Source organism: Olea europaea, chromosome 12, assembly GCF_002742605.1.
Source record: "Olea europaea var. sylvestris chromosome 12, O_europaea_v1, whole genome shotgun sequence".
Lineage (NCBI taxonomy): Eukaryota > Viridiplantae > Streptophyta > Magnoliopsida > Lamiales > Oleaceae > Olea > Olea europaea.
The window spans coordinates 12,540,297-12,567,806 of NC_036248.1; the positions used below are offsets into that span (position 1 = coordinate 12,540,297).

At 40.3% G+C, this 27,510-nt stretch overlaps 3 protein-coding genes across 4 annotated transcripts; all 3 read right to left on the bottom strand.

Annotated features, from left to right (window-relative positions):
• Positions 1-15,260: 15,260 nt before the first annotated feature.
• LOC111406615 (S-protein homolog 5-like) lies at positions 15,261-15,689 on the bottom strand. Its single transcript, XM_023036004.1, has one exon. The coding sequence runs from the start codon at positions 15,687-15,689 to the stop codon at positions 15,261-15,263; it is 429 nt and encodes a 142-aa protein (XP_022891772.1).
• A 3,140-nt stretch (positions 15,690-18,829) lies between these two features.
• On the bottom strand, positions 18,830-23,667 carry LOC111405673 (aluminum-activated malate transporter 4-like). 2 transcript variants are annotated; one of them, XM_023034668.1, is made up of 8 exons: positions 23,510-23,667; positions 22,832-23,136; positions 22,585-22,722; positions 21,573-21,836; positions 21,357-21,493; positions 21,111-21,257; positions 19,146-19,928; positions 18,830-19,055 (listed from the first exon to the last, which is right to left on the bottom strand). In XM_023034668.1, exons 1-7 carry the CDS (start codon positions 23,542-23,544, stop codon positions 19,236-19,238), a joined length of 1,719 nt encoding a protein of 572 aa, XP_022890436.1. In that variant the 5' UTR covers positions 23,545-23,667; the 3' UTR covers positions 18,830-19,055; positions 19,146-19,235. The 2 variants fall into 2 exon arrangements, with proteins under 2 accessions (XP_022890436.1, XP_022890435.1); XM_023034667.1 differs by lacking the exon at positions 23,510-23,667 and having other exon boundaries at positions 22,832-23,217.
• A 728-nt stretch (positions 23,668-24,395) lies between these two features.
• On the bottom strand, positions 24,396-26,687 carry LOC111406617 (60S ribosomal protein L13-1-like). The gene is made up of 5 exons (XM_023036005.1): positions 26,672-26,687; positions 25,693-25,732; positions 25,118-25,310; positions 24,905-25,075; positions 24,396-24,827 (listed from the first exon to the last, which is right to left on the bottom strand). The coding sequence occupies exons 1-5, from the start codon at positions 26,685-26,687 to the stop codon at positions 24,606-24,608; spliced, it is 642 nt and encodes a 213-aa protein (XP_022891773.1). The 3' UTR covers positions 24,396-24,605.
• Between the last annotated feature and the right edge of the window lie 823 nt (positions 26,688-27,510).

Consider the following 27,510-nt stretch of genomic DNA (forward strand, 5'->3'; position numbering starts at 1 on the left):
CATAATCCGATTGTACAATAATTACCAACCGATGCTCGTAAATGTATATGTAAAAGTGTATAAACTCGATTTGTGTATTGCAAGTAACTCAGAGAGAGTTGAGTAGATGTAGTCTTTAGTATTGATTCTTGCATTAGCCTTTGACATTACACAATGAAAGTATTTATAGTTATACATATGAAATGGAAGCCCTTGGATGAAGTGGCACGTGGCCTCATCTCTTTAGTTTAAACATCTTTTCTTAGGTATGGGACTTGACTTGCTACCTTACGACGCATTTATTGCTTGCGCAGGTCCTCCATACTAGTGACAAGACTTGACATTTATGCTTGTGACAAACGTTCCATCAGTCATTCGAATAAGATCTCTGAGCAGGCGATCTCTTGGGAGAAGTGACTGTGGAGGAAGCTCCTTGTGGTTAAGAGGCTCGTGCATCAGCTTCGGGGCTTCGACCATTTGACAAGTACTTCCACTTGAGGACCTTAGCTACATTTAACAGGTTCCATGCTTCTGGGTCATGGGCCTCGGTAGTTGGACTTCGGCAGACTCGCGTACATCGGATCGAGGAGCCTCGGCAGATGGACCTCGGCTTGAAGCACTTCGGATATAAACCCACCTCGGCAATGCATACCACCTCGGCAGGAATGCCACGTGGATCAAGAAGAGTGGGCCATTACCCCAGGTGGGTAGGACAGGTGTGACAACACGCAACAATAGTCCCCCAAATCTAAGTATAATCATTAATGTAATGCGTGGACTTTAATGGAGTAAAAGTTGAAAGAATTTTTGAACCCCAAATAATAGTCCCCCAAGTCCAAGTATAGATATTTATATCATGGTTGGAGTTTGAGAAGTGTTGCTGTGGGTGAGCGATGGAGTAGGCGAGGTGTTTGAAGTCTGAAGATGAGCCGAGGTGGTCGAGTAGCCGAACCTGCTAGGCTTTGATGCTGAATGGGGAGGAGAGAAATCGAGGTGGTTGAGGAATCGAACCTGCGAGGCTTTGATGCTGAATGGCGAGGAGAGAAGTCGAGGTGGTTCAGGAACCGAACCTGCGAGGCTTTGATGCTGAATGGCGAGTAGAGAAGCCAAGGTGGTTGAGGAACCAAACCTGCAAGGCTTGCCGAGGTCCAATGGTAATGATTGTGCGTTGGCTGCTGTGCCAATGATTTAATGTTTTGTGCTTGTTTTCGAGGAAAGGTGGCTGAACCGTTACGACTTCCAAGGCGCTGCTGCCGTCGAATTAAAAATGCAATTATGAGGACAGCTGGCGCTTCTAGAAGCAGATGCGTTGGAGAGGTGCATGGCAGGCACGCATGAATCTGAAGCGTAGGATAAAAAAATCGTTTGAATTCAACGCCTCGGATTGGATCTGAAATGGAGGGCTCGGATTGACTGAGATTTGATTTGACGGCTGGGGTTCGTCTTGAACCTTTATAAAAGGCGAGAAAATCCCAATTTTCAGGATTTTTGAACACTTTGCACTCTGAAACTCTCTCAAGTCTCCAATTTTCCTGCATCGAGGTTGACTGTGATATTAAATTCCGGCCAGTCTCCGTTTGTGTCGAACTCCCTTAGGTATTGTTTGCATGAAAAACCCTTGTTACTGTCTTTTTACTGACAAAATGGAGTCCACTTCGGGTAGGGAGCTTGTTACAGTGGCGTCTTTAGACTATGGGGTCGGTCACGGGGGGATGTCCGAAGTGGATAGGTATGCCATAGCCGAGGAGCCTGTAAATTATACCCAGGAGTGGGGGGCTTCTAGAGTGCCCTCGAATATGACGGGGAAGAGGTTGGGGGAACTTAGAGAGAGGTACAGTGTACCCTACTATATAGAAATGTTAGTCCCTGAGCCGAACGAACGGGCCTGCTATCCGAGGCCCGGCTGCGTGGCCGTGAGTGAATACCTGTTCAATGCAGGTATGCGTCTTCCTCTGCACCCCTTCTTTAGGGTGGTGTTTAGGAAATTCATGCTATCGCCGACCCAAGTTCTGCCGAATGGGTGGAGCCAGTTGGTCGGCTCGTACTTCCTGTGGAAGGAAGTGTCACTTGGGGAGGACATGCCTCTTCATGTGTTCATGACCCTGTTCCAGCCCCGGGTAATTGGGAAGGAGTCAAGGGGGTGGTACTACCTCACGCCTTGGGGGGCTCACGCACCCTTTGTGGTGGGACTTCCTTCCTCTATCAAGGGGTGGAAGGAGTCCTGGTTCTGGGTGCGAGGTAAATGGCAGGTAGTGGAGGGTGACAAAGCCCTGTCATGCACAGTGCCGACCCAGTACTACGAAGCTCGTGAGTCTCCCGACCTCTGCTTGTCTTTTGAAGTCAGAATATGAATTCGTCTAACTGTTGGGGTTCCTTTGCAGATAGTAGTACGAGGTTCGAGCTCAGCAGGGAAGAATTCGAGGTGATAGAGGACATTTACAAGAGGCCTCTAAAGTTTCGCCACTTCGATCACCTGATTGATAGGAGCAGATACTTTTTGGACTTCAAGCTGATGGCATCCAGAGGTATGAGGCCCCAACACTTTATCCCTTGTTTTTATCCTTATTGTTTCTTGTACTGATATTGATCTGACCTATTGTGCAGATAAATTCAAGAAGAGGGAGTACCCAGCTCCGGACATGGCCTCTATCTTGAAGGCCACGTCTACCGCGAAGGCGAGGCCTCTGAAGCCTGGGTCCAGCGGGGCAAAGAAAGTCCGAGGCAGGGTTGAGCGCCTGTCCAAGGACTGCACTCCCAGGGCTTCGGAGGAGGCAACTACTCAGAGGCCAGAGAAGCCTAAGGAGCCTCGGGGCAAAGAGAAAGTCCCTGAGGAGACTAAGAAGAGGAAGCTGGTGCACATCTCCAGCTCAGCTGGCAAGTTTGGGACCTCAGTGTCCTATAGGGCCGAACAGACTGGGGAGCCGAAGCTTCTTGCTACAGCCTCCAAAGCCATCAAAATAGAGATGGTCAGGGAGGTAGAGGCTGAACAGGCTAGAGTAGAGGCCGCAAAGCGAGCTGCAGAAGCCGTCGAAGAGGAGGCAGCAAAGCAGAAGTCGGTTCGGGAGAAGGGGAAGTCTCCAAACTTCCTAGCTGCGAGGGAGGAGGAGCTGGCCCCAGCCTTGGTGGAGGCTCTCCCTAAAGAAATCAGAAGTGCCACCGAGAGCTTTTACAAGTTCTGGACAGAGAGGTGGCAGCTGCATGCCTCGTCTTGTGATGCCACCGACTTGACAAGGGCACTGGTGAGCCAAAGCGCCCGGACCTTTGGCCTCGCGCTCGAATGCAGAGAGGCCTTGAGCGAATTCCAGACAAGGACCCACGCCTCGGAGGGGAAGGCTGCCTCCCTTGTAGAGGAGGTTAAAGCTGCTAAGGCCGAGGCCGGTGATGCCAAAGCCCAGAGAGTTGAAGAAGCGACGAAGCTTGAGTCTGCTTTGACCCAAATTGAGGCCCTAAAGAAGGAAGTGTATGAGTCACAGTGCGAGGTGGCCTCTTTGACAAAGAAGGTGGAGGTCTCCAATGAGCACCAAAAGGTGACTGCTGAGGCTCTTGAGAAGGCGAATCTCTCCTTAGCCGGTGCTCGAGATGCCTATCAGTTTCTCGAAGGCCAGGCGAAGTGGTACATGAACGACGCCTCTGTTGCCAGAGAAGAGGCCCGAACTGCAAGGAAAGAGGCGGTGAAGGAATACATCGCCAATTTCCACACTACAGAGAAGTATAAAAGCTTCAGCTCGTACTGGAGAAACTTTGCCTATGCCGAAGTGCTGGAGAGGGCAGAGGAGCTGTATCCCAATTTGGACCTGGCTCAACTTAGGTTAGAATTTGTGGATGAGGTACCTCATACCCCAGCTGAGGAGGTCTAGGGTGATGAAGAAGTTGATGTCGAAGCCCCAAGTGCCGAGGCAGAGAAAACAACTATTGATGCCCAAGTTGCCGAAGCCTCCAGTGCCGAGGCGCCTCCGTCATCTAGCCAGGCATAGACTAGGTTTTATTTTTCAGTAATTTGGATGTAGTGGCCAGAGGCCCTCCTTTGTAACCTTCTTTGAAATATCAATATAATGTCTTTCTTCTTTCATTGTTGCTTTTTGTCCAAGTTTTTATACCTCGTTAAACAAATTTACTGGAACTTGATAGAAGCATGAACTAAATAACTTTGTGAGCCTCGGACTCGGACTTAAGCACATTAACATAACTTAAGGAGATGAACAGTGTGAGCCTCGGACTTAAGCACATTAACATGACCAAAGGAGATGAACTGTGTGAACCTCGGACTTAAGCATATTAACATAACTTAAGGAGATGAACAGTGCGAACCTCAGACTTGAGCACATTAACATAACTTAAGGAAACGAACTGTTCGAACCTCGGACTTAAGCACATTAACATGACTTAAGGAAATGAACTGTACGAACCTCGGACTTAAGCACATTAACATAACTTAAGGAGATGAACTGTGTGAACCTCGGACTTAAGCACATTAACATGACCAAAGGAGATGAACTGTGTGAACCTCGAACTTAAGCACATTAACAGTGTGAGCCTCGGACTGTAGCGGTTGTGGCTTCTCCCCTTGGCGTTCAGCAAGGCCAAAGGGAGGCATGTGCTAGAGCCTCAGAGTTCAAGCATTTTGGCCCAGAGGTGCGTCCCGAGCCTCTCCTCCGAGGTGACGACGCATCCCAGACATGATGGATGGTACAGCTATGTTGAGGCTTCTCTCCTTGGCATTCAGCAAGGCCAAAGGGAGGCATGTGCTAGAGCCTCGGAGTTCAAACATTTTGGCCCAGAGGTGGCTCCCGAGCCTCTCCTCTGAGGTGACGACGCATCCCAGATATGGTGGATGGTGCAGTCATGTTGAGCCTTCTCCCCTCGGCGTTCAGCAAGGCCAAAGGGAGGCATGTGCTAGAGCCTCGGAGTTCAAGCGAGGTGGCCCGCATGTGGGTCTCGAGCCTCTCCTCCGAGGTGACGACGCAGTATGACACGATTTAATCAATGCATTTTATTGAGCCATAGAAATATTACAAAGGCTGGGAAAGTCATCCAGCATGATACAATTCATTGATAAAAGATTCTGAGGTGTTCAATGTTCCATGGACGGGGTTGTGCCTTGCCGTCGATGTCTTCAATCCAGTAGGTTCCAGGTCGGATTTCTTCTCTGATCTTATATGGACCTTCCCAGTTCGGCCCCAGGGAACCGGAACCAGGTTCTTTTGAAGATGGGAAGACCCTCCTGAGCACAAGATCGTTGATTCGGAACGACTTCTTCTTGACTTTGGAGTTGAAGTACCTTGTCATCTTTCTTTGATAGGTGCCTAGCCTCAGCTGGGAGTCATCCATTCTCTCCTCAATGAAATCGAGGTCGAGCTTCCGGAGCTCGTCGTTTGTCACTTCGCTGAAGTGCAGACGCCGTGGAGATGGGAGTCCGACCTCCACGGCGCTCATCGCCTCAGTCCCAAAAGCCATGAGAAAAGGGGTCTCTCCAGTTGGGGTCCTGGTGGTGGTTCGGATTGCCCAAAGTACTTGGGACAGCTCATCAACCTAAGCTCCCTTGGATATATCAAGCTTACTTTTCAGGACGTGCTTGATTGTCTTGTTTACGGCTTCAACTTGGCCATTAGCTTGTGGGTGGTGAGGTGTAGAGAAGTGCTTCTTTATGCCAAGATCTTCACACAATTCTCTAACATTCTTGTTATCGAATTGCCTGCCATTGTCTGAGATGATCGAGTAGGGAATTTCGAACCGGCAAATAATATTCTTCCATAGGAACTTGGAGGTGTTTGCTTCTGTGATTTTTGCCAGTGGTTCAGCTTCGACCCACTTTGTGAAGTAATCAATGGCCACTATTGCAAAACTTGCACCTCCTCTACCCTTAGGTAGAGGGCCTATGAGGTCCACACCCCATTTCGAGAAGGGCCAGGGGCTGGAAACTGCAGTCAAATCCTGTGATGGTCGTCTTTGTACGGGAGAGAATCGTTGACATTTATCACATTTTCACACGAATTGGAGGGCATCCCGTTTCAGGGTAGGCCGGTAGTACCCTTACCTCAGTTTTTTTTGTGCTAGAGATAGGCCTCCAGAGTGGTTGCCGCACACTCCCTCGTGGACTTCTCTTAGTATGTAGGTAGCCTCTTCTCCCCCGACGCATCGTAAGAGTGGAGAGGAGAAGCTTCTCTTGTAGATAATGTCATCGATGAAAAGGAAGTAGGCTGACCTCCTTCTCAGCTTATAAGCGTCATTCTTGTTGGTGGGCAGCCCCTGGTCTTTCAGATATGCTATGATTGGTTGCATCCAGGTGGGAGTTCCACCGACCCACATGACATTAGGGGCCTCGGTAGAAGGCAGGAGGAGGTACTCGATAGGTACTACAGTGAGTAGCTCCGAGTCTTTGCTACTAGCTAGCTTCGAGAGTGCATCCGCATGAGCATTTTCGATGCGGGGAATCTAGGTTAACTCGAACTTCTCAAAGGATGGGATGAGGTTCATCACCATTTTCAGATAGGAGGCCATCGTTTTATCTTTGGCTGAGAAATTACCATTGACTTGGCTAACAACCAGCTGGGAGTCACTACTGACGAGTAGCTTCTTTACTTGCATTTCCTTGGCCAGTCTGAGGCCTGCAAGGAGTGCTTCATACTCTGCAACATTGTTGGTGGCTTTGAATCCGAACCTCACGACCGAGGTGAGTTTGTGACCCTCGGGGCTGATGAGGACAACCCCGGCACCTGAGCCAACCTCCCCAGCTGAGCCATCGACGAAGAGGCTCCACGTACGGGGTTCGACGGATTCCATGATTTCATCCACCTCGGGTAGGTTGACAAATTCAGCAACAAAGTCAGCTAAGGCTTGCCCTTTGATGGCTGCCCTAGCTTTGAACATAAGGTCAAATTCACTTAGTTCCACTGCCCATTTCAACAATCTTCCCGAGGCATCGGGATTTTGGAGGACTTGCCTTAGGGGAAAACTTGTAAATACATGGATGGTATGAGCTTGGAAGTAGGGTCTCAACTTCCTAGAGGCCGTGATTAAGGCCAAAGCAAGCTTCTCCATATCGGGGTATCGGGTCTCCGGCGATAGGAGCGCTTTACTCGTATAGTAGACGGGAAGTTGGGTGGACCCTTCTTCTCGAATCAGCACCGAACTGATGGCGTCATTGGAGACGACAAGATATAGTTGCAAGATGTCACCGGGTTTCGGCTTGGAGAGGAGGGGGCCTGCCCCAAATGCCTTTTCAGTCCTTGGAAGGCCTCTTCACATTCCTCAGTCCATTGAAATTTCTTCCCAGCCTTGAGCACTTTGAAAAATGGGAGGCACTTGTCAGTCGCTTTGGAGACGAAGCGATTAAGTGCTGCTACTCGTCCAGTTAAGCTTTGCACCTCCTTTGGCTTTTGAGGGGACCTCATCTGGCACAGAGCCTCAATCTTCTCGGGATTTGCTTCAATTCCTCGCTGGTTGACCATGTATCCCAAGAACTTGCCGGAAGCCACCCCAAAGGCATATTTCAAGGGGTTGAGCCTCATCCTGTACCTTCTCAGGATTTGGAAGGTGTTGTTGAGGTGCGCTATGTGGTTCTCTGCTTCTAAGCTCTTCACCAGCATGTCATCCACGTAGACCTCCATTGTCTTGCCAATGAGGTCAGTAAACATTTTGTTCACGAGTCTTTGGTAGGTTGCTCTGACGTTTTTCAACCCGAAAGGCATCATTCTGTAGCAATAGAGACCTCGGTCCGTGATGAAAGAGGTGTGCTCTTCATCGGCCGAGTGCATGGGGATCTGGTTGTAGCCGGAGTATGCATCCATGAAGCTCAACAACTCGTGCCCAGCCATGGAGTCCACCAATTGGTCAATCCTTGGAAGCGAAAAGCTGTCTTTCGGGCAAGCTCTATTGAGGTTAGTAAAGTCGATGCATACCCTCCATTTGTCATTGTGTTTCTTAACCAAGACCGGGTTGGAGACCCACCTCGGATAGGTGGTCTCCCTGATGAAACCATTTTGGATGAGCTTCTGAACCTCTTCCTTTAGGGCCTCATACCTCTTAGGGTTGAGGGCTCTCCTTTTTTGTCTATGCGGGGCAACATTAGGATCAATTTTCAAGTGGTGGCAACTGATCTTGGGGTCTGCGCCCACCATGTCCTCATGCCTCCAAGCAAAGACGTCAAGATTCTTGCCTAGGAAGTCCTTAATCTTTTCTCTCAAAATGTTGGATAGGCCTCTGCCTACTTTCAACACCTTGGACGGATCTCGGGGGTCGACTGAGAAGCTCTCAAGTTCCTCTACAGGGGATGCTTGAGGCTCATGTTCCATTATGCGGGGGTCGATCTCATCAACGATCAGCACCTCCTGAACAAGCGGTGCATCAATCATATCAACATCTTCCTGGTCAGTGGGAGTGTCACCTAGGACACCCGCCATGACCACATCAGCCATGATCACGTGGACGTCCCGGGGCTCTACCTTCTTAATGGAGCTCAGATAGCACTCTCTCGAACCTCTCTGGTTGCCTCTCACTGTTGCCACCCCATTTTCTGTTGGGAATTTCATGCATAGGTGGTGGATGGAGGTGACTGCTCCCAATTCCTTTAGGGCCGGTCTGCCCAAGACTCCGTGGTAAGCCGATCAGCTGTCAACTACGAGGAATTCCATGAAGTTCATCGTAGTTTGAGGAGATTCTCCCATCTCCACTGCCAGTGTTATCTTTCCTCTCAGAGTGATGCTATCTCCGGTAAATCCGTACAATGGAGTGGTGGTGGGCGTCAACTGATGGTCCAAGAGTGGAGGATGAGGTGTCACTCATCAAAATATGCACTGCATTTATCAATCCAGTAACAAGATGACCCAAACTAAAGCTGGTAAATAGCATTCAAAGGCATTTATAAGAATGAAAATGCTATTTAGCACCAGCGGGATTGCAATCCTAGTCTAGGTGGCATTAAGGTGTTTGAGCCCATTTCGGGCTATGATAGCCCTCACCACCAGCGCATTGCAGTGGGGGTAATGAACTCCTTCGGCGTCTTCCTGGGTGAAGACAATTGGTGGTATTTGGTTTCTTCGAGAGCTACTGTCCACAATGTAACTCGTCAGAGGGGGTGCTTAGCCTCCCTAGCATAATTTCTTTTCGCGTTCCGTGTTTCACCGCCAACATAAGGGCCTCCAAATATGGTATCTATCTCGTGGATAGGGGCCTCATCTTGAGCTTGCCTATTTCTTCGGTGTCTACGCCCTTCCCTGGGCCTCTCTGAGTCTTGCTCTCTTCGCCTTGGGGATACGTCCCTTTGACGAGGAGTGGCCGCCTCACGCCCATGTCGGTTGTCCTGCCTGGGGGGGCTTGTTCGCCTGGGGCGAGTTATGTCTTTCTCTGGCGGGTTCCTGTCGGGAGCTGTGTGCATAGTCTCTACAATCCGTGGTGTCGTGCCCGTAGGACCTGTGGTGCAAACAGTATCCAGGGAGGTTCGGATTGGACCTATTTCTAGGTGCAAAACCTCGGCCTCGTCTTTAATCAAATTCTAGATTACTTGAAGACAGTGCTTATAATTCTGTTAATCTACAATAAAAAAATTCTAGATTACTAGAAGCCAAAGCCTGAACTGTGCTTATGATTCTAATTATCTCTAATATAGTCTAATCAAGTTCTAGATTATGAACTTTATTCTTACTTTACTCGCTTTCATCAAATAATTTAGTTCAATCTTTCCTGTAGGCAATTCAATGACAATTAATAAAAGGCTACCTCATATAAGAGTTCTTACAAAAGTCATTAAGTGAATTTTAGTTTGCAACTTGCAAGTGTTGATTAACTACTTCACTTGTACAATTAAGAACATCGAACATTATTTTGTTTGAAGTGGCGATTGAACTTTGCTTTTTGTTTAATTCGATGTTCCGCAAGTTTTTGAAGTACATGAGATTTTCCGCACGATCCATCCCATTAAAAGAAACTAATAGATACTGAGGGACTTGACTAACACAAAGCATAAATTTTTACTCATTACTTCGAGAACCAAATAAAGTTGGTTAATAACATAAACTGTAAACCGAGTGACTAACAATGTGATTATTTCTATGATCCAGTTTCACGAGGACTCTTGAACATTGCAACCATCTGAGAAATACAGTTACAAAATGACTACAAAAGAAGAATCGAAAATACTTACCATTTTAGATAAATAAACAACTAAATAATTACAATGAGTCACTATGAATATGAAAATAAAGAGTTTGGTCTTTGATAATCAAGTATCGTTGTTGCAGAAATTAATGAAATAAAAATCTTTTTGTCATTTTGATTTGCAGTTCAGCATAGAGTTGTCTTGATAGATGATACCTTCTTTTTCACACATTTGAGAACACTATTCGATTCGGGATATACACGAACCAGATTTTGAGGCTTATGGTCGTTTGTACTGTTTGTTGGAACTTAAAACATAGAAATCAGAAGTTGCATCTCCTGTGGGGTTGACATCCTCATATGCCAAGGTTGGGACCGCATTCAGAGTTGTGGTGGCCAGGGCTTGGCCGGAGTTCTCATTTCCGGCTCGGTTCATCTGGTAGTCCATGAGGTGAGAGGTCGGTCCCCTACCTCGCTGTCTTTGAGGAGGTGGGAGGCCTCTGCTTGCCCTGTTCCTATGCTCGATCAATTCTTCATTGATTATTTCCCTTCTCATCATCTCTAGTAGGGCGTCATAGGTGGTGGGGTCTTGATTCTGCACATCCCTCCAGAATAGGGTGTTCATGTTCAGGCCTCCTCTCAATGCAGATAGTGCTTCTCTGTCGGTGACTTGTACACAGTAGGTCATCTCGTCGGTGAAGCGGGATAGGAAGCTTTTCAAGGACTCGCCATGCGCCTGTCTCATGTCTTGAAGACGCTGGATGGGGGCCTCTCCTTCCTTGCTCACTGCAAACCTCTTCAAGAAGGTAGTTTTGAACTCGAGCCAGCTTCGAATGCTCCTAGATGGTAGCCTACTATACCAGATTTCAGCCGCTCCACTGAGGGTTAAATGGAATGCTTTGCACTTTACGGCTGGGGTGGCGTCCCTCAGGCTCATGTGAGTTTTGTAAGCGTTGAGGTGCTTTTCTGGGTCACCTCTCCCATCATACTTTGGTATTTTTGACATGACATAGTGGCTCGGGACCTGGGCATTTCTTAGTTCTCTTGAGAATGGCAGGTTCTCATCATCATCGTCCAAGTCACAGGACCTCTGCTGCTCATCAAAATCGTAGTCTTCGGCCTCGTACCTCGGTTGTTGGTGAGAGGGTCCCGGCCGGTTCCTAGCCTCTTCCTCCCTCCTTTGTGGCCTACTTCTAGGCGGGACAGCGTGGAGGGCATTTTCATGCCTTCTCTCCGACTGCTGGGGCATCGGAGGTGGAGGCTGTGGCCTCGTCTGAGGCTGCTGAGTCTGCTGTTGACTGGGCCTTGGTTCGGCAGGGCTGATTCTGTCAAAAACACTTCATGCTCTCCTATGTCTTGGGTCTTGCTCATACGGAGGTGGAAAGTTATCATGGCTCATTTGGACCTCGGTGGGTCGGCCAGATGCATAGTTGGAGGAAATGTCGATTCCCACTTCCCTCTCGAATGGGCTTTCACCTCGGCCATAGTCTGGCGAGGCAGCTCTATGACTCTGGACCTCGTCCTCTTGCTGATAGTGCCCGTGGGGGGCATATGGGGGAATGGGGAAGCCTCCCTGGCCTTGCATTTGGGCCATGAGCTCCCTCATGGCCAAGTTTTGGTTGGCTATATCCCTCATGTTGGCTGCCATGGTAGCCATTTCTCTTGATAGTCGTGCTGTCGCACGCATCCCACCTCTCCTTTGGTGGTGGTGGAGTCTCAGCCGAGCTGCTGGGGCAGCAGGCTGGGGAGGCACATTCGTACTTTCTCTTACCCTCCTTGGGGGAGTATCTTCATTAGAACTCATTTTTCTTTTATCAAATTTAGATTTCTCCAAGTGATAGGGGTTCCTCCTGTTCTTTTTCAAGGACAAATCCTTTTTCAAAGGGGGTTGCCCAAATGTTTTTCAGTAAGCTTCTACCACAAGGTCGCTCGTGGTTATGGTACGGTTTCCCACAGACGGCGACAATCTGTTGACCCCAAAAAGTGCGCCAACAGATGTCGGTCCCACCCGCGCTTGCGTGGGCGAATGTCCAACACGCTAAGACACGTGGACGGTCTAAAACGAGCGGTTCAAAGGGGCGTGGGAGTAGCCCAACGACGCGGGACAGTGACGTTCGGAATCCAACGGGTTGTTCATAATCCGATTGTACAATAATTACCAACCGGTGCTCGTAAATGTATATGTAAAAGTGTATAAACTCGATTTGTGTATTGCAAGTAACTCAGAGAGAGTTGAGTAGATGTAGTCTTTAGTATTGATTCTTGCATTAGCCTTTGACATTACACAATGGAAATATTTATAGTGATACATATGAAATGGAAGCCCTTGGATGAAGTGGCACGTGGCCTCATCTCTTTAGTTCAAACGTCTTTTCTTAGGCATGGGACTTGACTTGCTACCTTACGGCGCATTTATTGCTTGCGCAGGTTCTCCATACTAGTGACAAGACTTGACCTTTATGCTTGTGACAAACGTTCCATCAGTCATTCGAATAAGATCTCTGAGCAGGCAATCTCTTGGGAGAAGTGACTGTGGAGGAAGCTCCTTGTCGTTAAGAGGCTCGTGCATCAGTTTCGGGGCTTCGACCATTTGACAAGTACTTCCACTTGAGGACCTTAGCTACATTCAACAGGTTCCAAGCTTCTGGGTCATGGGCCTCGGTAGTTGGACTTCGACAGACTCGCGTACATCGGATCGAGGAGCATCGGCGGATGGACCTCGGCTTGAAGCACTTCGGATATAAACCCACCTCGACAATGCGTGCCACCTCGACAGGAATGCCACGTGGATCAGGATGAGTGGGCCATTGGCCCAAGTGGTAGAACAGGTGTGACAACACGCAACAGTATATATACATATTATATTACATTGACATTCCAAAACAATTTCTTTACTATTTTTCTGTTAATTTTTTTTTTTATTATTTTCATGGGACACTAATCATATAAATCATCATTTATAATATTATCCACTCAAATCATTCAACTTCATATCATAATCAATCGAGTATCAACAAGTCAGATATCAAGAGAAACAGAGTAGATGAATAGACTAGTAATTATTGCTCAACAAGTAATTAGAGTTCGGTGAAATCCTGATAATTGAATTTGATTCAAAATGGTTTCATAATTTTTTTTTTTTTTAATTCAAGCAATATATTATTTATTTGAATGTGATGCATTCTATGAGTTATTGACATCTTAAGTGAATCCAACTATTAAACTTTCAAATAGTTTACTAAACAAATAAATGTACAGTTGTTTATTGAATATTTAAATAATTTTATACTATTTTTAACTAGTGTAAAATAATTTATAGAAAGAAATATAAAAATCTTTTATTTTTAGAATACCAGAACATGCAAATATCCAAAGAACCAGAAACGATCTGAATTTCACCCCTCAATACAAGATCATTTCCCGCTTAAGCCATATATATCGTTTCATTTCATATTTTTCTGAATTTTTTAATGAATTAATATAGCTTATGTTGTATTAGATCAAAGAGGAGATTGCACTAAGTTGACATCTGAAATTTTGTCCATATGAATTATTCTATATGTTTCTTTTGTGGGACCCTAACCGCAATTGCATCGGATCTCGGATATAATGAAGATTTAACTAAGATTGACTAGAGTTAACCCCAAAGGTCGAATGACTTTTGTCATCCATATATCAAGAAAAAGGAAGGAGAAGAAGTATATTTCATGTCAAATGGACGAAAACGGGTGAAGATTGAATCAAGATAGAAACTTGTAATATAGAGACGCTAATTAAAAAATCCTTAAAACTATTAAATGCGATGCTTAAGTGTAAGTGAACATAATTTGCACGTAAGAGGTTGTGGTTTGGCTTGGTATTGTTGTGTTTTCAAAAGAATCAGATTTTGCTATGTTGGAGAAAGAATCAATTAAGAGCCTGTTTGAAAGTGATTTTTTGATCAAAAAATTGATTTTTCGACCGTTATTTCATTATTTAAGCCGTCATGTTTGACTTCTTCTCTCACGGATGGACCCCACTTTTCTCCCGACAGTCAAAAAATCAATTATTAAAATCACTCCCAAACAAACTCTAAATGTTTGATGAACTTTATTATAAAATTGATGAATTTTTTTTCAAAATCAATATTTTAGCGTTTGGTAAATACAATTAATTTATTGCTACACCCGTATATAATTACTAAAATATATAGTGATTATAATGATATCTCTTTTGTATTATTATTTTCATTAGAACTACTGTAAAAACTACTTTTATAACAATATGTAATAATATAAAATATTTTTCTAAAAAAAATTATTCACGTTCGATATTTACTTTAAAATAAAAAATAAAGTTTCTATTTAAGTTTGAAAACAAAAGCATAGTGCATACAATAGAAAAAAAATATTCAAATAGATTTAAATTACCTTTAATGCATGGACTAGCAATGATTTAGTTTCTCAATTATTTTTGAAATATTAAAAACCCTATGAGAAAGAAATGAATTAATTAATTATTAAAGTTAAATTTGATAATTTAATTATAGATAATTGAAGAAATTAAATGCATATGTTGAAAAGCATTTTGCTGCTGCTCAAATTTTCTTGTTAGGTGCTCAGATTCTTCAACAATCATTTTTTCGTGACAATTTCATTTAAAGAAAATATAAATTTAGACTTGGGTGTAAAGGCAAGTAAAAACATAAGATAGAAATGACCAATTATGATTAGTTGTCTAGACATGTTTACGAGACTGCGTAGCAGTAATTTCAGTTTATTCCTCTTAAATGTGTCATTATATGTTGTGCATTTAAGGTTTCTAAATGTGTTATACCATTTAGATAAAGTAATGCTATTCAGCACCACTGACATTAAGCTTCAATTTAGGTGGTGATTACATTTCATTAAATAATTGATTTACTTAAATACAATGTCACATGATTCAATTAATTAAGCCTATTAAGTGTAATCACGAGTGCTAGATAATATAATTCATTCACGTAGCCTTGCATTTGAAAGCATGGCCAGGCCTCTAACTTTCCATGGCATGGCCCAGCCGACCTGGTGTATTTCAAGCTTTGTACTAGAGTCAAAATTAATTCTCTTTTATTCTATAAATATTTATTATTATTCAGGCTAACAACAAATAGAAAAAGAAGAGAGTACTTCAACTGGAAATGCCTTCCATGACATGTTTTATTTAGCAACTCAATTCTGATGTGTTTCGTCCAACCATTTGCGTGGATTCTTCCACGGTTGACACCACAGTTTGTTATCCGGATTTAGCATTAAACATGGCCCGCTCTCCCTTATGTACCACACACAATCATAACCGCATCTTTGAGATTGCATTAGGTTATCGTAAACAGCATAGTTTCCTGAACCGAATTGAGTGGTGAAGTCACAAAAAAACTTGGTACTACCCCAAATGTTGGGCACAAAATTGAATGGAAAAGACTGGTTGTAGGCGAGATCATGGATTCCGAGATCATCATCTCCAGAATAACAATGAATCGTAAGAATACCTCTTTGCACGTTACCTACAATAGCCACATGTGCCTTTGGGCGTGCTTCCAATAGGGTGACGAAGAGCAAGTTCAGAGACAGTATAACAAGTTTAACATCGAATGAACCCATCTTTTTTTATTATTTTTTTATTTTTATTTTTATCTTTTTTTTTTTTTTCCCAACCTTTTGTTGATTTGAAATGAAATTGATGAGGCACTGCCCTCTTGCTCTTGCAATTTATAGGGGACACGGTTGTAGATGGGGGAGGAGAGTGGAGGGGAGTGGAGGATGAGGTGTCACTCATCAAAATATGCACTGCATTTATCAATCCAGTAACAAGATGACCCAAACTAAAGCTGGTAAATAGCATTCAAAGGCATTTATAAGAATGAAAATGCTATTTAGCACCAGCGGGATTGCAATCCTAGTCTAGGTGGCATTAAGGCGACATTAATTGATAAATAGCATTAAATGACTTATTTAATTTCACCTTTTATTTAATCAATCATCTCATGCCACCTAGATTGGGATTTGCAATGCCAATGGAGCTACATAACATTATTCTATAAAAATAGTTGTCTTTTGTGTGCACATATGATAATCTATAATCAAAATCTAGATTAATTGAAGTCATAATCTAATAGTGCTCATTTCAATTCCCCTCTGACTATCAAATGAAATGTAAATAACCCTCCTCCTATTATGATTTTGATAACCTGTAATCAAAATCTAGATTACTTGAAACCATACCCTAAAAATTGGTTATGATTCTGATAATCTGTAATCAAATTCTAGATTACTTGAAGTCATACCTAAGCAGTGCTTATGATTTTGGTAATCTCTAATCAAATTCTAGGTTCCTTGAAGCCAAAGCTAAACGGTGCCTATGATTCTGATAGTCTTTAATCAAATTCTAGATTACTTGAAGACAGTGCTTATAATTCTGTTAATCTACAATAAAAAAATTCTAGATTACTAGAAGCCAAAGCCTGAACTGTGCTTATGATTCTAATTATCTCTAATATAGTCTAATCAAGTTCTAGATTATGAACTTTATTCTTACTTTACTCGATTTCATCAAATAATTTAGTTCAATCTTTCCTGCAGGCAATTCAATGACAATTAATAAAAAGGCTACCTCAGATAAAAGTTCTTACCAAAGTCATTAAGTGAAATTTAGTTTGCAACTTGCAAGTGTTGATTAACTACTTCACTTGTACAATTAAGAACATCGAACATTATTTTGTTTGAAGTGGCGATTGAACTTTGCTTTTTGTTTAATTCGATGTTCCGCAAGTTTTTGAAGTACATGAGATTTTCCGCACGATCCATCCCATTAAAAGAAACTAATAGATACTGAGGGACTTGACTAACACAAAGCATAAATTTTTACTCATTACTTCGAGAACCAAATAAAGTTGGTTAATAACATAAACTGTAAACCGAGTGACTAACAATGTGATTATTTCTATGATCCAGTTTCACGAGGACTCTTGAACATTGCAACCATCTGAGAAATACAGTTACAAAATGACTACAAAAGAAGAATCGAAAATACTTACCATTTTAGATAAATAAACAACTAAATAATTACAATGAGTCACTATGAATATGAAAATAAAGAGTTTGGTCTTTGATAATCAAGTATCGTTGTTGCAGAAATTAATGAAATAAAAATCTTTTTGTCATTTTGATTTGCAGTTCAGCATAGAGTTGTCTTGATAGATGATACCTTCTTTTTCACACATTTGAGAACACTATTCGATTCGGGATATACACGAACCAGATTTTGAGGCTTATGGTCGTTTGTACTGTTTGTTGGAACTTAAAACATAGAAATCAGAAGTTGCATCTCCTGTCCAGATGCAGAACAGAAGATCTCATGGGCCGTGACATGACAGCAGACAAGTACTCTGTTGCTAATCCCAATGAGGGTTATCTCATTCCCGACCCCTACAAGATCACTACTCGTGTAATTTTTAGTAAATCAATATAGGTTACATTGTATTTCAAGTAAGACTTGATTTGTTTTTGAAACATAGGTTATCACCATGCAGATCAATTGGCTTCCGGTACTTTCGTGTTTACTGTAAATGAGGGGGTGATTGCATGGCTTGTTTTTGGGCACCAGATCATTGACCTGCGCTTATATATCAGGTAGAAATTTATTTATAAAACAATTTTTGTGTTGTTTGACATAGCTTTTGATAAAGGTTTAGCAAATCTTGATAAAGTTGATGAAATATTTCAAAATAAAAGTTGTGAATTCCCAGAAATATGTGGTTAAACTAATTGTTAGATTTTGACACTACTTTTTACTAGTCGTGGATAATTGTTGCTAGATGCTCCAAATTCATCTATAATAATTTTTCTAAATTTATTAAACACCTAAATCAACTTAGCAAAAGCCAACATGAAAAATCTAGTTTAAAAAAGTATATAAACTTAAACTTCGGTATAGAGGGAAGTAAAAAATAGAAATGGCCAGGCATGATTAGTTATCTAAGCGAGTTTAAGAGATCGCATAGCAATAGTTTTGTTTTACTCCCGTGAAACGTGTCCTTGTAAGTCGTGCAATTGATGTGTCAAAATGTGTCGAATCACCCACATATACATAGCATTACATGTGAAAAGCACGAACTGCCCTGTAAGTTTCTATTGCATGGGCTGGCCGGCCTCTACACTTGAACTCATGTTTTTCGAACTTTGTTTCATAAATATTTACTATTTTTCTGGCCAAAAACAATTAGCAGAAGAAGAAAGCACTTCAACTGGAAATGCCTTCAATGACATGTATTTAGCTACTAAATTCTTATTTGTTGCTTGGATTCTTCCATGGTTGACACCACAGGTCGTGCGACAGGTTTAGCACTAAACATGGCCGTTCTCCTTTATGTACCACACGCATTGAAGACCAAATCTCACATTTGTCAGTAAATCAAAACCCGAAAACTAAATGGTTTTAATTCTTGAAAGATCAAAACTTAAATAAGTTACAACACTAGTTTCTCCGCAAAGATTGAAAATCTTCTCTTTTCGAGTAGATAAAGTTACAGTGAATCAATTTCTGCTGCTCTCTGAAAACTCTTCTAATATGTGGTCACTAATTGTGTTGATTTTGTATTTGATTTCATAATTTTTAGATTTACTGTTCGTAACAGAGCAAAGACTACCATCAGATTATTTAAACTGAATTTTCTCAAAGGATCTTAATTAATCTGTCTGAACTATGAAATGACAAATCGGGGAAATTTGAGAGGGAACAGCTCTTTAAATATCTTCTGAATAAAAATGAATGCACTTTAAATCCTTTCCTCATAGATGAACAAATTAAGAAACATATAATCATCTTAGTATTCAGAGAGCTTGGTTCCCAACTAGATCCATTCTTGGTTCTTTCTTTCTTTATACCTGTTTTCAAGTTCAATCCTTCAATTTTTTGTGCAGTATGCTTCGATCCTCTTATCTATGGGTGCTTGGTAAGTCTTCCTTTTGCTGAAAAAATACAATGTATCATATCTATTATTCACAGAAGACAGAAAAACTAAAATCCAAGAGACAAAAAATAACGAGATCACTACTTACGCAAGTGAAATTCTGCTCATGTATAGTATATCTTGATGTATTCATTCTTCCATTTTTTACTCGAATATAAGTATGAAAAGGAAGACCACCTCAGTCCTTGCAGCATATGAACTTGAACAACCGTGTCCAGATACCAACAACCGGTGTATCAATTATGTCTACTGGATCCTTGAATTTCGCTTTCTCACTGAGTTCTTCAAATGAGTTTACGAGATTCTGAAGCCTTGCAACAAACTCTATCAACAAAGAAGTGAATGTTGCCAGTGATAATGCACTTGCACTTTCATATGTCTGTAATTCACGTTCATTGAGAATGTTATCACCTATCAATGAGAGTCGTGAAGGCCACATTGTCTGATGTTTGAGCACATTTTCTCTAGAAACACACTGGGAAACGGGAAGATTACTGCTCATGTACGGGTCGTGAGGATCATAGTCTCTCAATGTCTCAGTTGATTTTAGGTTGAGAGTTGATTCACTTGGAGAATTTACCACAGAAGGTTGGTGCTCATTATCTTTCAGTTCTTGAATGTGTTCAGGATCTTCCAATGTGTCGGGTCGATTTCCACTTTCCCATCTCTCTGGACTGACCAAAAGATAAGATTTTTGGTCAATCATCATTTGCAGATCTTCTGCAGCTTTATGAACCTCCTGAAGAAGGTCTCCAGGGCCGAGTTTTTCCATTCTTTCTACTTTTTCTCCCAGCAGGCGTAACACTTTAGCTCCTTCATTCCCTACCCTCCGAATCTCGTTCTTAAAAACCTGCCTTAATTCAGATGATGCCTGCAAATGAAACTTTGGCCTGTTTGGTACGTTGAGTAGGATGATGTTGTATTAGATCAAAGAGGAGATTGCACTAAGTTGACATCTGAAATTTTGTCCATATGAATTATTCTATATGTTTCTTTTGTGGGACCCTAACCGCAATTGCATCGGATCTCGGATATAATGAAGATTTAATTAAGATTGACTAGAGTCAATCCCAAAGGTCGAATGACTTTTGTCATCCATATATCAAGAAAAAGGAAGGAGAAGAAGTATATTTCATGTCAAATGGACGAAAACGGGTGAAGATTGAATCAAGATAGAAACTTGTAATATAGAGATGCTAATTAAAAAATCCTTAAAACTATTAAATGCGATGCTTAAGTGTAAGTGAACATAATTTGCACGTAAGAGGTTGTGGTTTGGCTTGGAATTGTTGTGTTTTCAAAAGAATCAGATTTTGCTATGTTGGAGAAAGAATCAATTAAGAGCCTGTTTGAAAGTGATTTTTTGATCAAAAAATTGATTTTTCGACCGTTATTTCATTATTTAAGCCGTCATGTTTGACTTCTTCTCTCACGGATGGACCCCACTTTTCTCCCGACAGTCAAAAAATCAATTATTAAAATCACTCCCAAACAAACTCTAAATGTTTGATGAACTTTATTATAAAATTGATGAATTTTTTTTCAAAATCAATATTTTAGCGTTTGGTAAATACAATTAATTTATTGCTACACCCGTATATAATTACTAAAATATATAGTGATTATAATGATATCTCTTTTGTATTATTATTTTCATTAGAACTACTGTAAAAACTACTTTTATAACAATATTTAATAATATAAAATATTTTTCTAAAAAAATTTATTCACGTTCGATATTTACTTTAAAATAAAAAATAAAGTTTCTATTTAAGTTTGAAAACAAAAGCATAGTGCATACAATAGAAAAAAAATATTCAAATAGATTTAAATTACCTTTAATGCATGGACTAGCAATGATTTAGTTTCTCAATTATTTTTGAAATATTAAAAACCCTATGAGAAAGAAATGAATTAATTAATTATTAAAGTTAAATTTGATATTTTATGGAAGACAGACAGAAACAAAAATTTAAATGGGGTAACAACATCCGAATAAGAATGACGATGGTATAACTGAAATGAATAGAATGAACAAAATTAGTTTTATTACCCCTATCTCGGAAAGTATACTTCCATGCATTGCCATAACCATGAATGTACAATGCCTAAGAGCGCCACTAGCTTTAACATATGCACTCCAAGGATAATTGAACATTTTGTAAGGTCCATGTGGTGGCTCCCATTCTGCAAAACCAAGCTAGAAAGGGAAAAGAAAACCTTAACGTTACCAATTCTCGAAAGGGAAATTTTTTCACTCAGAAAATAAAATACTTGGAACCGTGTAAGCATAGCATACCAGAGAATCCTCTTGGCTTGTAGATTCCAATACGGCTCTATATCCACTATATAAAGGATCGTCTGAAGCTTGATAGAGAAGAATTTTCGACGGTATCCTAGTATATTCAATAGATTGCAAATACATATTGACACAACCTATACAGAGGATTACAGTTACGAGTCAAGTTCAAAACTAAAAGCCATCAAGATAGGAAAAAAAATAAAAAAAACTAACCTTCCAAGGAATTTGCAACTCCCTTAAAATTTTTCACCACCAATTTGTGCAAATCCTCACCGGCCCATATTGGGTAAACACAAATATTTACAAGTAAACAAACACCAGCTCCAACTGCAATTAACAGCAATCTAGAAACGGCTGTTTGAACAAAATGTGAACTTCCAGAAACCAATACAATACAGAAGGTCAACAAGAAAACCCGGAATCCATATTCATAAGACTTCATTGGAGGGTACAACTTCAAATAAGTTGCACAAAATCCTAAGAAGCAGAAACATTTAAAGCTCAATCAATTGAAATTTTCATTATCAACAAAAAGAAATGCATCTAACGGCTTCTTACTGACACTAACACATCTTATAGAATTCTTCATTATGGAAAAAACCTGCCTATGTTGAAAAGCATTTTGCTGCTGCCCAAATTTTCTTGTTAGGTGCTCAGATTCTTCAACAATCATTTTTTTCTAAATTTATCAAACACCTAAAACAACTTATGATTGTCTAAGAATAAGAAATTTGGCTTCAAAATAAATCCCAAATGGAGCTGAAATTAGCAGAAGAGAACGCGAAAAATTCATTTAAAGAAAATATAAATTTGTGTAAAGGCAAGTAAAAAATAAAATAGAAATGACCAATTACGATTAGTTATCTAGACGAGCTTATGAGACTGCGTAGCAGTAATTTTAGTTTATCCCTCTTAAATGTGTCATTATATGTTGTGCATTTAAGGTTTCTAAATGTGTTATACCATTTAGATAAAGTAATGCTATTCAGCACCACTGACATTAAGCTTCAATTTAGGTGGTGATTACATTTCATTAAATAATTGATTTACTTTCATAAGACTTCATTGGAGGGTACAACTTCAAATAAGTTGCACAAAATCCTAAGAAGCAGAAACATTTAAAGCTCAATCAATTGAAATTTTCATTATCAACAAAAAGAAATGCATCTAACGGCTTCTTACTGACACTAACACATCTTATAGAATTCTTCATTATGGAAAAAACCTGCAATAAAGATGCTGAGAACAATTACAACTTCTTGCAATTGTCCTACCAACTCTGACAATTCAGCAATGCCCAAAGCTAGTGCTCCAGCGGATAATGTCCCAAGTGCACGATTAAATCCTTTATTTAGCGTAGCCCCTACATATATGCACCAACAAATCCAACATACATGTTCATGGATCAAATCGTGAAGATCAAATAAAGAAAAAAAAAAAAAAAAAACGTAAGTTCATTACACTTTTCTTACCTATGCTAAAATCAAATACTACAACAACGGTGAGGATGGCCCATATAGAGTATTGACCAATATAATGCAATGGTTCTCTGAAGAAAATGAGAAGTGAAACAAAGGAGAGAGTAAGACCCATTTTAGCTGCAAACACCACTTTTCTTGGATCAGACCAACCCATTTCATACGCCTTGAGTGCAGTTTGTTGAAACTCACTACAAGATTTGGCAACTCTGTCACAAATAGATAGAAAAAACCTTTGCCAACAACCTTCATGGCGACCAAATCCTCTGTTGTCTGAATATCCTTTACTGGGTAACAATGTTTCTTTGCTTCTTTCTGCAAAGCTTTGTGCCATTTCTTTGATAACACTTGTTTTCTGATGTTACTTCTCTTACAAAAAAAATAAAAATAAACAAAGAGTTAATTGCCCCCCAGGGCACATTCAAGTTGGCAGAACAATCACATTGGGGGTTCTGGAACCAAGTGTGGGGAGTTCGATTCTTGGTTGGAGCAGCCAAGTGATGTAATAACCAGAGGAAGGGTTGGAGCAGCTTGGTGATGTAATAACTATGGAGGAGGGTCCCTTTGGGGAAGGAGTAAAAGCCACGTGGGAACCTGGGAACCAATAAGGGCACAACCTGCGATTTACCTCCACTAGTCACTGAGGGGCCGGGGGCTAGAGGTCCAGGAAATGTTTCTTTGCTTCTTTCTGCAAAGCTTTGTGCCATTTCTTTGATAACACTTGTTTTCTGATGTACTTCTCTTAAAAAAAAATAAACAAAGAGTTAATTATTGAAGCGTGTAGAGGTCTGAGTTATTTGTTCTGAAAGGCCAATATTTTAACTTATCTGGATGATTGGATCTCGACAGTTCGGGGTGGTTGTAATTTTGGAGTGGGGTCATGGATCCCTTGTGATGAAAGGATTGTAGTGAATCATTATCGTAAATGAAATGAATGGAGTCGCGTGTTATGATTTACCTTTTATGCACTTCTTGTATTAATAAGTTAATTATTCATATTTGACTAGTTTATTTGAGAATGATTATTATACAAATGTTGCTATAAAAAAATATCTTTGCTGATAAAAGATTGATAATCACAAACAGATTGTATTGCAAGATAAACATATTAATAAAAATAATTCAAAATCAAATTTACTTTTACGAAGTCATTTGCATAATGGCACTATAAATAATTAATTAAACCCATATTTCACTTAGATAAAAAGAGAATTAATTTTTTAATAGATTTCAATAAAAATTGATGAATGTAAACTTATGAAATGTATAACTAAAATTAATTATTATTTTTGACTTTTATTTTAATCTAATTTTTTAAATAAACCAACAGCAGCTAAGAAAGAGACAAGAATTTCGAAGAAAAGCTTGTTCACTAATTACAGGTATGTATCAGAAATTGAAAATGGGCTGCTAATTTTCAACTTGCAAAATACTCAGACCATGCAATAAAAGAGCATGTTCTTATTCTTGTTTACGTACGAAAGAGATGCAATGAACAAGACTTTCTTCACACCACACCTGCACTTGATACTGCTCAGGCTTGAAGCCTATTCCTTTCTTCCATCGTCTTGATTAAAAGGATAAAAAATAGAAACAGGACTAGAGGAAAATGCAAATCCACGTGAAATGATGACACGACAAAATTTTAAAATTCATACATTCAACTGGCAATATAATAGCTAGAATTACCGATTCAAACAGAATAAAGTAAATAATTCCAATTTCAAAAAGCAGAGTTGATTCAGATATCCACTGTCACTAAAACTCGCTATTTCTTCTCTTCCTTCTCAGCCTCAGCAGCCCTCTTGGCCCTGACACCAACATGGCGCTTATTTGTTCGCTCAATACGGAGCTTGTCATATGCCTTGAACGACTTCATTTCGTCTGTAACCTTCACAAGCTCAACAGTTGGCTTCTCACGAACTATTGGCAAGTAAGGACCTTGTACTTGTGTGGCAGTTGCCAACTCCTCGGGAGCAGAATCACCCGCCTGCAAAGAGGAAAAGTATTCTTGAACTGTCCTATATATTAAAAGGGAAGGATTTTTGTTCAGAAAGGTATGTGTACCTTGAATTTTCGAGTGCGTCTTGGGAAGACAACTAATTTGGCTTTGTATGTCTTCAGCCTCTGAACATTAGTTTGGAAACCCTCCAAGGAACTGTTCCTACGGCGATGATCAACTGCAATGCCAATGGTTGGTGCATATTTCTTTGGGATTCCTGCAGCCTGTTTGCTCCATTAAGAAAGATGTTATTACGCCACAAGTAGCATTCAAAAGACCACACACAAAGCAACAGAGTGATAACTGACAACTATTGCTGCTAATAAAGTGCAGAAAGGGAAGCTCTTGCAATTTATAGGGGACACGGTTGTAGATGGGGGAGGAGAGTGGAGGGAAGTGGAGGATGAGGTGTCACTCATCAAAATATGCACTGCATTTATCAATCCAGTAACAAGATGACCCAAACTAAAGCTGGCAAATAGCATTCAAAGGCATTTATAAGAATGAAAATGCTATTTAGCACCAGCGGGATTGCAATCCTAGTCTAGGTGGCATTAAGGCGACATTAATTGATAAATAGCATTAAATGACTTATTTAATTTCACCTTTTATTTAATCAATCATCTCATGCCACCTAGATTGGGATTTGCAATGCCAATGGGACTACATAACATTATTCTATAAAAATAGTTGTCTTTTGTGTGCACATATGATAATCTATAATCAAAATCTAGATTAATTGAAGTCATAATCTAATAGTGCTCATTTCAATTCCCCTCTGACTATCAAATGAAATGTAAATAACCCTCCTCCTATTATGATTTTGATAACCTGTAATCAAAATCTAGATTACTTGAAACCATACCCTAAAAATTGGTTATGATTCTGATAATCTGTAATCAAATTCTAGATTACTTGAAGTCATACCTAAGCAGTGCTTATGATTTTGGTAATCTCTAATCAAATTCTAGGTTCCTTGAAGCCAAAGCTAAACGGTGCCTATGATTCTGATAGTCTTTAATCAAATTCTAGATTACTTGAAGACAGTGCTTATGATTCTGTTAATCTACAATAAAAAAATTCTAGATTACTAGAAGCCAAAGCCTGAACTGTGCTTATGATTCTAATTATCTCTAATATAGTCTAATCAAGTTCTAGATTATGAACTTTATTCTTACTTTACTCGATTTCATCAAATAATTTAGTTCAATCTTTCCTGCAGGCAATTCAATGACAATTAATAAAAAGGCTACCTCAGATAAAAGTTCTTACCAAAGTCATTAAGTGAAATTTAGTTTGCAACTTGCAAGTGTTGATTAACTACTTCACTTGTACAATTAAGAACATCGAACATTATTTTGTTTCAAGTGGCAATTGAACTTTGCTTTTTGTTTAATTCGATGTTCCGCAAGTTTTTATAGTACGATCCATCCCATTAAAAGAAACTAATTGATACTGAGGGACTTGACTAACACAAAGCATAAATTTTTACTCATTACTTCGAGAACCAAATAAAGTTGGTTAATAACATAAACTGTAAACCGAGTGACTAACAATGTGTATATTTCTATGATCCAGTTTCACGAGGACTCTTGAACATTGCAACCATCTGAGAAATACAGTTACAAAATGACTACAAAAGAAGAATCGAAAATACATACCATTTTAGATAAATAAACAACTAAATAATTACAATGAGTCACTACGAATATGAAAATAAAGAGTTTGGTCTTGGATCATCAAGTATCGTTGTTGCAGAAATTAATGAAATAAAAAAAAATTTGTCATTCTGTTTTGCAGTTCAGCATAGAGTTTGTCTTGATAGATGATACCTTCTTTTTCACTCATTTGAGAACACGAACCAGATTTTGAGGCTTATGGTCGTTTGTACTGTTTGTTGGAACTTAAAACATAGAAATCAGAAGTTGCATCTCCTGTCCAGATGCAGAACAGAAGATCTCATGGGCCGTGACATGACAGCAGACAAGTACTCTGTTGCTAATCCCAATGAGGGTTATCTCATTCCCGACCCCTACAAGATCACTACTCGTGTAATTTTTAGTAAATCAATATAGGTTACATTGTATTTCAAGTAAGACTTGATTTGTTTTTGAAACATAGGTTATCACAATGCAGATCAATTGGCTTCCGGTACTTCCGTGTTTACTGTAAATGAGGGGGTGATTGCATGTCTTGTTTTTGGGCACCAGATCATTGACCTGCGCTTATATATCAGGTAGAAATTTATTTATAAAACAATTGTTGTGTTGTTTGACATAGCTTTTGATAAAGGTTTAGCATATCTTGATAAAGTCGATGAAATATTTCAAAATAAAAGTTGTGAATTCCAAGAAATATGTGGTTGACACTTTTTAACACCATAGATATCGTACTAGTTATAGATAGTGTTGCTAGATGCTCCAAATTCATCTATAATAATTTTTCTAAATGTATTAAACACCTAAATCAACTTAGCAAAAGCCAACATGAAAAATATATTTTAAAAAAGTATATAAACTTAAAGCACGATTACTTATCTAAGCGAGATTAAGAGATCGCATAGCAATAGTTTTGTTTTACTCCCGTAAAATGTGTCATTGTAAGTTGTGCAATTGATGTGTCAAAATGTATCGAATCAACCCACATATACATAGCGTTACATGTGAAAAGC